Source organism: Arachis ipaensis, chromosome B04 (assembly GCF_000816755.2).
Source record: "Arachis ipaensis cultivar K30076 chromosome B04, Araip1.1, whole genome shotgun sequence".
In the NCBI taxonomy this organism is placed as follows: Eukaryota; Viridiplantae; Streptophyta; class Magnoliopsida; order Fabales; family Fabaceae; genus Arachis; species Arachis ipaensis.
Window position 1 is genome coordinate 2,617,017 of NC_029788.2, and position 10,682 is coordinate 2,627,698.

General features: G+C 35.2%; 3 protein-coding genes across 19 annotated transcripts; 1 reads left to right on the forward strand and 2 right to left on the reverse strand.

Moving 5' to 3' along the window:
- Positions 15–1,839, reverse strand: LOC110270507. Of its 3 annotated transcripts, XR_002360128.1 has the most exons (5): positions 1,293–1,839; positions 952–1,219; positions 489–841; positions 289–408; positions 15–170 (listed from the first exon to the last, which is right to left on the reverse strand). XR_002360128.1 is itself a non-coding variant. In XM_021120131.1 (2 exons), exons 1-2 carry the CDS (start codon positions 729–731, stop codon positions 289–291), a joined length of 363 nt encoding a protein of 120 aa, XP_020975790.1. In that variant the 5' UTR covers positions 732–939; the 3' UTR covers positions 15–288. The 3 variants fall into 3 exon arrangements, 1 of the variants encoding a protein (XP_020975790.1); XR_002360127.1 differs by having other exon boundaries at positions 15–408; positions 1,293–1,837; XM_021120131.1 differs by lacking the exons at positions 952–1,219; positions 1,293–1,839 and having other exon boundaries at positions 15–408; positions 489–939.
- Positions 3,287–4,818, forward strand: LOC110270843 (protein RALF-like 32). The gene has a single exon (XM_021120437.1). The coding sequence runs from the start codon at positions 4,284–4,286 to the stop codon at positions 4,638–4,640; it is 357 nt and encodes a 118-aa protein (XP_020976096.1). The 5' UTR covers positions 3,287–4,283; the 3' UTR covers positions 4,641–4,818.
- Positions 4,270–10,063, reverse strand: LOC107638237 (histidine protein methyltransferase 1 homolog). Of its 15 annotated transcripts, XR_002360485.1 has the most exons (13): positions 9,959–10,063; positions 9,707–9,841; positions 9,560–9,622; positions 9,282–9,348; positions 9,056–9,186; positions 7,414–7,458; positions 7,036–7,332; positions 6,546–6,648; positions 5,804–5,891; positions 5,655–5,704; positions 5,483–5,558; positions 5,255–5,350; positions 4,354–4,590 (listed from the first exon to the last, which is right to left on the reverse strand). XR_002360485.1 is itself a non-coding variant. In XM_021120424.1 (12 exons), exons 1-11 carry the CDS (start codon positions 9,983–9,985, stop codon positions 5,288–5,290), a joined length of 1,086 nt encoding a protein of 361 aa, XP_020976083.1. In that variant the 5' UTR covers positions 9,986–10,063; the 3' UTR covers positions 4,285–4,590; positions 5,255–5,287. The 15 variants fall into 15 exon arrangements, 13 of the variants coding, with proteins under 13 accessions (XP_020976092.1, XP_020976083.1, XP_020976085.1 ...); XM_021120424.1 differs by lacking the exon at positions 5,655–5,704 and having other exon boundaries at positions 4,285–4,590; positions 5,813–5,891; XM_021120425.1 differs by lacking the exon at positions 5,655–5,704 and having other exon boundaries at positions 4,451–4,590; positions 5,251–5,350; positions 5,813–5,891.

The window sequence follows — 10,682 nt, forward strand, 5'->3', positions numbered from 1 at the left end:
GTGTACATTGTGTACATTCAGCGAGAATTTCAACAGATACATTACCTTCTGAACTGCTCTAGTCCTGCATTCTCTCTTTCCGCTCTTTTTTTTAGAGGCGGATTCTACTCCCTTTTTCCTGGTTCGAAATTTGGCTCCTCACGAACTTTTGCCCTCTTTCCAATGGGACCCTAACATCAAAGGGTCAACTGAGGTTACGAAACAATCATCCGAAATCCCGGAATAGAAAATTCTGACTGTTTCAGTTGGATTAGAATATAACAGAGAACATATCATCCATCTTAGTACCTAATCAATGGCATTGGTTGCCTTTTTTTCAAGTTCTGATGCAGTCCATGCAGTCAACCATGGCTTTGGTTCTCGACAACGCTCTAGTGAATCATGCCTTAGCCGCTGAAAGTACAAGAGCTGGATGGAAAGATTGAACGGTTACTTCGTTCAGCATAACCGCAAGTAGGCTAAATAAGTAATTGAACAATTAAACTTACCATCAGGGCAAACATGTAGCCGCCACAAGTTTCAAGCTTCTTATTTTGGTGTGTTTCAATCGCTTTCCCCAGCCACTTGAATGTCTTATGTGCCCAGTTAAATTTGCTGCGATCTGAGACATCAAGAATTGGAGGTATGTGCCATGGAGAAATGGTTTGTTGGCTGGTTGGACAAAGGAACATCTTTAAGACCACCAATATGAAGTACCTTCTAAAATTCATCCTATCCGCTTCTGTGTCCATAGGGCAGGCATAAACGAAGTCGCACAGCTGAGTGGTTGTCTTCTTTTTAAATTACTCTTTGATTTCCCGGTGAGCCGGATTCTTTTTTTCTATTTTTGGAATGTCAACACCTACATTTCAGAGTGAAACAAGCAAATAGAATAAATTTAACGATAGCTAAGAGCAAAACCCACCGAACCATATACGACAACAAATTCACAAGTAAAAATAAGGAGCTTACCACTGGAGGGTATCCCTAACGCCCTCCATATTAACTCAGTATTAACTCGGATTTTCCTGACATCCACTATAAGTGTGTCTGTCTCCACATCATAAACCCTGGCCAGTTGAATTATTATCTTCTGCTTCACTGCCCAGTGAGAAATCTTCTTTACAAAGCCAAACCCAATAGTGTCAGTCTCAGCTAGCTTCGCATCGGCATTAATTTCTTGCAAGTGATTAATCATCCCGTTGATGTAGCATCGAGAACATCACGTCTCCACTAATTTCTATTAAGAAACACAATACAAGTTATTAGAAATAATAGGAATCAATACTTCGTAATAACAAAACACTGCTAACCTTTTTCTCCATTTAAATGCTATTCAGTAACTGAAACTCAGAGCAGGTTCTTGTCTGTCAGGAAACATTCAACCATAAGCTGCCATGTAATGACTCCTATATTTTTAGAAGGGTTAACAAATAAATATGTTGCCATCAACAATTAAACTGCCATAGTAATGACTCCCATATTAATACATTTGTAGGTTAGCCACTAGAAAAATACTTTTCCATTTAGGTATGATGTTTTCTTACAAAATTTAACATCCATAGTGTATAGAGTTCAAAGTCAATCACATGAACCACACATAGATATACAAAATAAATCAAATAAATCAATCACCAAACTGCAACAAATTTCATACGATTCGCTTTAATCCAAGCATCCGTGCACCATGTGATATTACTAACTATGTTGTAATTTAAAAAAAAAAACTGAAAATCAACGGCAGAACAACAGAATGCCGTGCGCAATACAAGTAAATAGGCAAAGAACCAAAAATCGGGCTTAACAGGCTTCGTAGAAAGGAATGAGTAAAAAATGGCCTTCCGATTACAAAATGAACCAATACAATTCCTAATAAAAATTGCTTAATAGGCACTAGAAATTATTAACACTGAAAATTGCTTCATAAATGATTTAGATAATTTCAAAACCGTAAATTTTTGACATTCATGTAGTATAATAGTCCGCTCGCATTATTTAGAAAATTTCACACGCATAAAAAATATTATTTCTATATAACTATGTATTATTCTTAAAAGTTTAACACGAGTCTTTACAACATTCATGATCGAAAATAATAAAGTCATAAATATGTAGACATCAAACATTATGCAACTATAGTATTTACAACCAATTTAACTCATATCTAGTTAAACCACCACTAAAAGCCATCTCTTTTTTGCATCCATCATTTCTTACAAAATTGAACATCCGTAATTCATAGAAATTAAAAGTCAATCACATGAACCAGAAACAGATAAAGAAAAGAATTTTAAAATATCAAGCCCAAACTCCATCAAATTTCATACACTTCGTTTTAATCCAATCATCTATGAACTATGTGATATTACTATCTTTGCTATAATTTCAAAAAGATAAAATAAAAATCAACAGCAGAACACCTACAATCGTGCGCAGTATGAGTACACAGGCAGATAACAAAAAAATCAAGTAAAAACAAGGTCCTTGGAGGCGTAGCAGTCAAAATTGAACTTCTGATTACGAAAGTCACCAAAACAAGTCATAATATAATCAGCTTGATAGGCTCTAGAGATTAGTAAGAATTGCTTCCTAAATGTTGTAGATCATGTCACAACGCTCAACTTTAAACATTCATCTAGTATAATTTTCCGCTGCAAGTATTAAAAAAATCAAATGGACCAATTAACTTGCAAATTCAAGGCAACGCACTATTTATTTCGATCTAGCGTGTCAAAAGGACTATTCATACTGACTTACTCACTGTTTTTAAAGTCTAAAGTTGGTTTATTTAGAATGTTCCCAAATATTGATTGCGATGGTAGGCAAATATGCTGATTAACATGTAAATAGAGTCTTTACATGACCAAACTCAATGCCAAAACTACTTTCATTTAGATCCTATCCAATCAAATGCATCAAATACAAGTAGACATGTGAGGAAAAAGTAAAATACACTTTCAGTTAAGACTAGAAAAATGTAAATTGATTCCAAATTATACTTACAATTTTTTCCTTAAATAAACAAACAGGATACCAATTCAAACATACCTCTTCAAAATCAAATATGCATAATCAGAGAATTGAACAGTTATTCAAATGTGACACCCTTTTAGGTTAGGTATTGGAAGGAAAAAAAAGTTAACATCGTCAACCAAATTTCAAACAACTGGGCAAAAAATTCAACCATCCATTCATGTATAGAAATGATCATCCAACTTAGAGTGATTAAACAACTCACAAAGCAACAAATTTTAAGCATGTGCTTCACACCAATTGCTGACTTAATAGTACTCGGAGACAAAACAAACCCAAATACAGTCAACCATTAAAAAACAAGACGCAAAAAACCGGATCCTCAACAACATGTACGGATCATTATTCTTTTCAGTTTCCTTATGTTAACAAACACTTGAAGAAGTCAAACAGGCCCAGCAATTCCCACAAGCAACAAAACCCTTCTATGCAACTATAACATAAACATTACTATGAACATCTAAACCTTGAAGAAATGGCTATCGGGGGACTGACCTTCAATAGGGGCAAGCAAACACACACCACTGTTGCTCTGGTTTTGGTTTTGTCCGAGGAAGACTCCAAGCGGCGCGGACATGCAGGGACTTCAACCTCGGGAGATGGCTGTTAAAAGACAACGCGAATGGCGGCTGGGCGACTTCCACGAGACGACGACAGGGGGTTCGCCTGCTGCTGCTCGTCTTCACAATGAAGGCGCCCTCGAGGATGGTCGATTCGGCGAGGGGCAGGATGGACGACGGGATGCAGCAGAGAAGAAGTGCCGGATGTGGGAAGGTCCTCCTTTGTCAATGCCGTTCCAATTGGGGGTAGGAGAAGGCTATTACTTCCTGAATACCGTTTGAATAGTGAGGAAGGGGAAAATTTTTTACTGCTAGGTCAAAGAAGGTGGGAGTGGGTGGGATGATTATGATGTTAGTAATTAAGATGATTAAAATTAGGATTTAGAAGGGCATGTATACGGATATACTGTGTTAGTAATCTAATTAGGCTAATTTTTAGGGTCTGTTGTTCATATTATTCAACAAGGTCATTGTCTACCTAGCATTCCCCATCAATAATAATTAAGACGTTTTTTTTCAGCATCAGTGGCACATGGGAAAATAACACTGGCAACACTTTTGGGCCACAGTTTTATTGCAGTGCGTTCCACATGCGTACCACTAACGGTGGCTTCCACTTGCAAGTTGCATCTCTTTTCTATAAACGGGAGTTGTATATTCTTCCTCTATATAGTGCTTATTGAAGTGGAAGGAAACATCAAAAACACAAGAATGGATTCAGAATATACCATTAGGTTTCAGAATTTCTGTTGCTTCATGATAGTTAGCTATATGCATTTAAGTACAACTGTATTCTCGCAAACAAATCATGCATACACATACACATGCAATGGTTCTATAGCTGAATGCAACCAAGAATATGAGATGTTGATGGAATCGGAAATAAGCCGACGATTTCTGGAGGAAAAGAAGTATATTTCTTATGGAGCTCTTGGCAGAGATAAACCAGCTTGCAACGGTGGTGAACGTGGCGAAGCTTACAGTAAAAATGAAGGGTGTCTTCCTCCCCCTTCAAACCCTGAAAATAGAGGTTGCTCAAAATACTATCGCTGTAGATCTGATTCTTAAGACTGCAATTTTATAGAAGGATCTTAATATTGTTGATGAAGCATGCATTCAAATAAAGTTTCTAATAGTCTACTTTCATCATCAATTGTTACATCTATGCTACTAATCTCACCTAGTAAAGGTTGTATGTTTCTCACTTTCATGTCCTTATGAATGAACTTGTTAGGTGTTCTGATCATTAGTTAAGATTAGCCTCTAGGGAGAGTTTGAGACCCAATATTGAATTAAGGTACCACTTGTATATCAGTATATGGCTAGAGACAATTTGGGAATATAATAGAATAATACCCCAATTCAGTCTCTAACAAATTTTTAGTTAGACACTAGTTTTCAACAATTTTTTAATCACCAATTTAATCCTTAAATTTTTATTTCGTTAGACAAGTCAGTCTCTATACTATTCGTCTATATGTAGAGACTGATCTAAAAATTTTAAAAATTTTTAGGGGAATGATATTTCTTCATTAAATAAAAGGGATTGATTTTTCTAACTCTTCTATCAAAATTTGACATATAGATTGGTTTTACTAACAAGAAAAAAGTTAGGAACTAATTTAGTAATTAAAATTTGTTGACTGAAAATTTGTTAGGGACTGATTTGGAATCTTACTCACAGTTCAGATCAGGGTGCTTTGGCAATGCTGCTATCATCTATACTGGATTTTGCTTCCTTGAAGCCACATGGGTTGGCTTTTTCCTTTCTCCAAATCCTATATCAACTATTTATTTCTTTAGATAACTATTAACAAGAAGCTTTCATGCCTGTTCCGAATTGCATTCAATGGAACTTGTCAACTTGGAAATAAATGCTAGAGATGAATGAATGACTAGATTTGTATTACCCAATAAAAACGAACATTCCAAGGAAACCAACAACAGTATAAGCAAGAGCAGCATGAAAATGAGGGATGATATTCTCTACAAAATAAAAGAGCACAAAGTTTCAAATAATCATTACAAAAACTCGTCCAGCAATATTAATCCCTCAATTGGACATAAACATACAAAATGTACCCTAGACTCCCTTCCAACAGCCCCCTTTCCAGCTTCATCCATTACAAACTCTAGAAAAAAATGCAGTGGTCATGTGCAGATTTTCCAATTTGAACCAGGGAAAAAAAAAAAAAAAAATTATGGATAGTTTGATTGAAGGAAGAAAATACCAGTATTACTTGGGTTTAAGCCTCCACACTTCTCGCACATTAGATGAACCGTCTGTGATTTCAGCAACCAGACTACTAGCCATCACGCCTGCTCAAATAAAGGGCACTCATGAAATCACAACAGCTTAATAAGTGGAAAGAGGAATGAGCAATGAACCAGTAAATATATCATGATGAAGATGGCATAGCATGCTTGATAATTCCCATTGCGCAATATGATCAAACTTTTGATACTACAAGAGGATATGAAATTCACAATTCTAAGATTAGGTGCCAAATAATAACTCAGACATAAGACTCCTTGTATGCGTGTAATTAGGATGGAAACCTAGGGGTGCGTTTGGATTGTCTTTTCACTGTTTTTTATTTTCAGAATTTTGTGAAGGAAAAAGAGAAAACAGGATTTTATTGTTTTTCCTGATTTCTCTTTTTCCTTCACAAAATCCAAAAAACAAAAAATACTAAGAATGAAAACAAAATGAAAACGCAAACCAAATGCACCCTAATAATATTTCAATAAATTAGTAGGGCTGTTATTATTATGAGTTGTTTGCATCAATGACTATTTTAATTTTTAAATTTTAGAACTGCTGAGTAACAAGATATACAAGATCAGAATAATTTTATTGCACTGATACAAAGTATTGGCGTCCCTGAATAATTTTAGAGGATTGGCACAACTGAATTGAGGACATATAAATTTTAAGTTTCTCAATAAACTAAGAAATGTAAAGATGCTCACCATCTTTCTCAACCACAGACAGAAAACGCCGAGTTCCACCACCTACTCCAAAATAATATTTCTTTGCGGCAAAATACAAAGTCCCATCAGGATGTCGGAGGCACTGTTAATAATTCAATAGATAAGAAAACCAATATGTTTATAATTAAAAAAATATACATAATTACACAAACAGAAAACGAACTTAAAGTACGTTGCAATGACTCGCCATAGAAAACTGTTGCTTTAGTTAATGACAAAGACTTTGCCTCAATGTGTTACAGAAGGTATAATTATGTATTTGTTGTAATATCAGCAAAAATATCTGAAGTTTTAACCTCAAAAGTCGCACATACATAATAGGTTCCAATCTTATATTAACAGCAACAACAACAAAACCTTATCCCACTAATGGTGTCGGCTACATGGATCAAATAACGTCATTGTGCCTTATCATGTATCATATCTACAGTAAGATCATTCACTCATAGATCTCGTGTATAAAACATACCTTCTTGATAAGATTATAGAGATTTTGGAGACTGTTGATTGAGTAAACTGTCTCTGCCATTAGAATAAAGTCATAACCAGCATTTTGATTGTCTTCTACATGTGTAGCAACATAAGGAAGCAGCTTATCAACTTCATTCCAGTCACCAGCATAAAAATGAACGTCTATCTTGTCACAATTTGTCAAGTTTGATGACAGTGGATGAGACTTATTGGAAAGATTTGAATTTAAATTGGGAATGGTGAGGCAACGTAGAACCTCAGCATTGAAGTCTTGAAAATGTACAGCAGCTGCCCCCTTAAGCAACCAGAAGAAATACATTATTATGTTTTCTGAATTAAAGGACTCTGATGCAGTGCAAGTTAATCATAGACTCACCTCAAACAATGCAAAGATTCCAGGCAGTCCATGACCACATCCAAGCTGAAAATACAATACAGAAACTGAGAGAGAGTAGGATAGCTTACACCAAAAGATATGCCTTATGCATGTCTTATTAATTAACTTCTATAAAAACTATAGATTTCTGAGAGAAAACCAGACTAGGCTCAAATGATCAGGTTGTCAAGTTCGCAGTTCCTAAGAACGGACAAGGGAGCTAGGAACGTAAAGCATAGGATCATAACACAAATGCTTCTACCTATTCATACACAGTAATATATATCAGTATATATGTACTTATGCAAAATAAAAAAAAACTGTGATATATCTAAATATATTTCATATATTTGTTTCAAAATTATTATTCATGTGAGTTTGTATTCTTTTTTACCAAAAACAAGTTAGCCATATATCAAAACAAAACAAACAACAAACATGCAGAAAAACAATAAAATTCTGAACGGGGAAGAAAAACACCAGATTGCAAAAATACATCTAGGAAGACGAACAGAACAGTAAGAACTGAAGGACAGCAAAGCAAGGTCATCTTCCTCATGGGTCCCCGTTGCACCTCAGCCATTAGGATCGTCACAGATCCCATCAATTATACTCCATCCTGCCACGGTGTCACCACCCCGGTTAAGTTGCATCCCGAGACACGTGGCAAGTTGCAGCTCCAACAACATCAAGCACCAATCAGTTCAAACTTGCTCTCTCTCTCTCTCTCTCTTGCAGCAGCAAGTAGGTACTGTGGTTCATTAAGGTAAAATTGGGGATTTGATACATTTAGATTGGGGAAAGGCCAGCAGGCTGGGGTTTTGTGCTCCCTACCCTGGCCGAACATCCAAAAATGAATGAAAAATCCAGAGTAAGTGTTGAGAACTGTGTTCTACATGTGATTTTGACAACCATGCAAAATATTGTGTATGCCAGGAAGAAAGGGGTGATTGGTCCAAGGCCAAAGGCTGAGAAATGAGATAAAGAAAGGAGTCCATTACTAGCTCACAAGGAGTGTGAAGGTATTGACTGTATATGAAGGAAGGGTATATGCAGCACTGAGGGAGAGGGAATTAGTTAGACTGCCAGTCAGTGAGTTACATTTCCAAAACAAATTAGCATAAATATTTTCATATATCTATTTTATGTTACTTTGTTTTCTACTCTGAGTCTCTGATCTCATTGTGGCAATGTGTAATATACACCACAGTATTTGATTTAAGCACAATTCAAGTGTCTTCAATTGATAGATTTTCGGAAAAGTAAATTTTATGGGATAGGATTTAGACCTTTGACCTCTATTTAGTGTAAATATCATAATCTTTCTAGAGAAATTTCCCTCTCCGATATTTTAAAGAATTGGAAACTTATGCTTTTTAGTTATCTTTTCCTTTTGTTTGTTTTCTACTCCTCTTGTAAACAGGATGTGGTATATCCCCTAGTCCCGTAATCTTGCATTAAAAAAATTCGTTCGCTTCACTTATAACCCTACCACTAAACACAACAACACTAACAATGATTGTGTTGAAGGAATAGAAGCAATGTATTCCAAGTACTACAAAAGATGTATGCCGCAATGATATTTTACAATAACATTCAGTGCAGAATCAAGACAACTAAATTCATAAAGGGGGAAGCCCACCTCTAACACTCGCTTGCCGCCAAACGAGATAAGCCCACTTTTGATATCACAACGAAGGGCTTTAATCAGATCAAGCGAACCTTCCCACAGCTTCAAACCCCCTAGAATCCACAGCCAAACATTTTTGGTAACCAAAGTGAACAAACACCGAAACTGCTTTATTAGCCAAACATGAAGATCAAGCAAGAAAAAATAAACAGAAATGCAAGGAACAAAATGTCACTACCTTCATATTTGCCAGGAACTAAGTCAGAGTTAGATAAACCAAAAACTTGTTGGGTATTCACTCGGCCCTGACAATAGTACATACGAAACAAATTCATCCACAGAAATCACATAACAATTAAAAAACTAAGCAACAATCTCACTTCTAAAATCCTAGGATCATGTTTGGATTTCATATAAAAAAATTAAAAAGAAAACTCTTCCTTTAATAACAAATAAGATAAGATAACCCAAATCCAAATACAAATAACGAATTGTAAACAAAGAAAGAAACTTTACCTTGAGCAAAGTAATTCCATCTAAATTTACTGATTCCACACTGTGTTTGACGGAAGAATGAACCTATTTGGATGAAAAAAATCCCCTTTGAAGAAACGGCACCATTTCAAAGCAACCGTTATAAAGAAACAAAAGAAGGAAGAAAACCTCAGAGGGGAGAACTTCAACGCAAGGAGGAGGAGGTATAGAAGGTGCTTGTTGTGCAGGATCGTCGAAAATTCCAAAACCAGAAGCGGTGGAAGAGAATAATTGAAACGTTTCGAAACTTGGTTTCTGAACATTCTAAGAGAAATGATATTACAGCAATAATAATGATAGTAATCAGAGTAAGTGCAACGCATGAATTGAATTGAATTAAGTTGAGTGGTATGAAGAAGGAGTTATGAATTGAATAGTGACCTCAGAGTTTGAGTTGGTAGCCGCCATTTGTTGAGCTTCTTCAGTGATACCACAGTAGCTGGCGCGGTTCTGCTAAATAGAAATGCTTTTATTAAAAATTTAGAGTCAATTTCCGTCCGATCTCTGACAATTATTTCGAAAGCACAACGAGGTCTCTAAAAAAATATCTAATCCGACTTTTGATATTTTTTTTGGGACTCATTAATTTCTATGACAAAAAAATTAATATTAATGTTTTTTGGCACAGAAATTTTTTCGTGACTAATTTTTTTTTATAGAGGTAGAAGTGATGATATATCTTAATATTGTAATTTTTTGTGTTTTTTAAAACTGTAAAAGTAGACAAATCGAAGGATCCGATTTCTGTACCTAAAATTTTTTAATTTTTTTTAAACACAAATCGAACGGTCCAATTTGTGAAGATTTGTGTACCTTTCACAAATCGGATGGTCCGATTTGTGTATCTCTCACAAATCGGACAGTCCGATTTCTGCTTTTCTAGTTAAACGATTCCATATATGAGTATAACACCCTAACAATTTACATTTAAAAAAAATACCACTACTACTTCAATATTAAAAATAAAAAATTTAAATTTTGTTGTCTTTTTAAAATAATTGTCAGGAATCAAATTGAATTTTTTTTTGTCAAAAATTTTGTCTTTCGAAATAATTATTAAAGACTGTTTTAAATTTTTCTCTATATAAGAGACCTCCTTCTTGAG

Coding starts and splice junctions, on each gene's coding strand:
- LOC110270507 (XM_021120131.1), bottom strand. CDS start 731: ATGGACACAGAAGCGGATAGGATGAATTTTAGAAGGTACTTCATATTG. Junction 409..488: donor GCTACATGTTTGCCCTGATG/GTAAGTTTAATT, acceptor CTTTCCATCCAG/CTCTTGTACTTTCAGCGGCT.
- LOC110270843 (XM_021120437.1), top strand. CDS start 4,284: ATGGATTCAGAATATACCATTAGGTTTCAGAATTTCTGTTGCTTCATG.
- LOC107638237 (XM_021120424.1), bottom strand. CDS start 9,985: ATGGCGGCTACCAACTCAAACTCTGAG. Junction 9,349..9,559: donor ATGGAATTACTTTGCTCAAG/GTAAAGTTTCTT, acceptor TACTATTGTCAG/GGCCGAGTGAATACCCAACA. Junction 9,187..9,281: donor AGTTCCTGGCAAATATGAAG/GTAGTGACATTT, acceptor TGTTCACTTTGG/TTACCAAAAATGTTTGGCTG.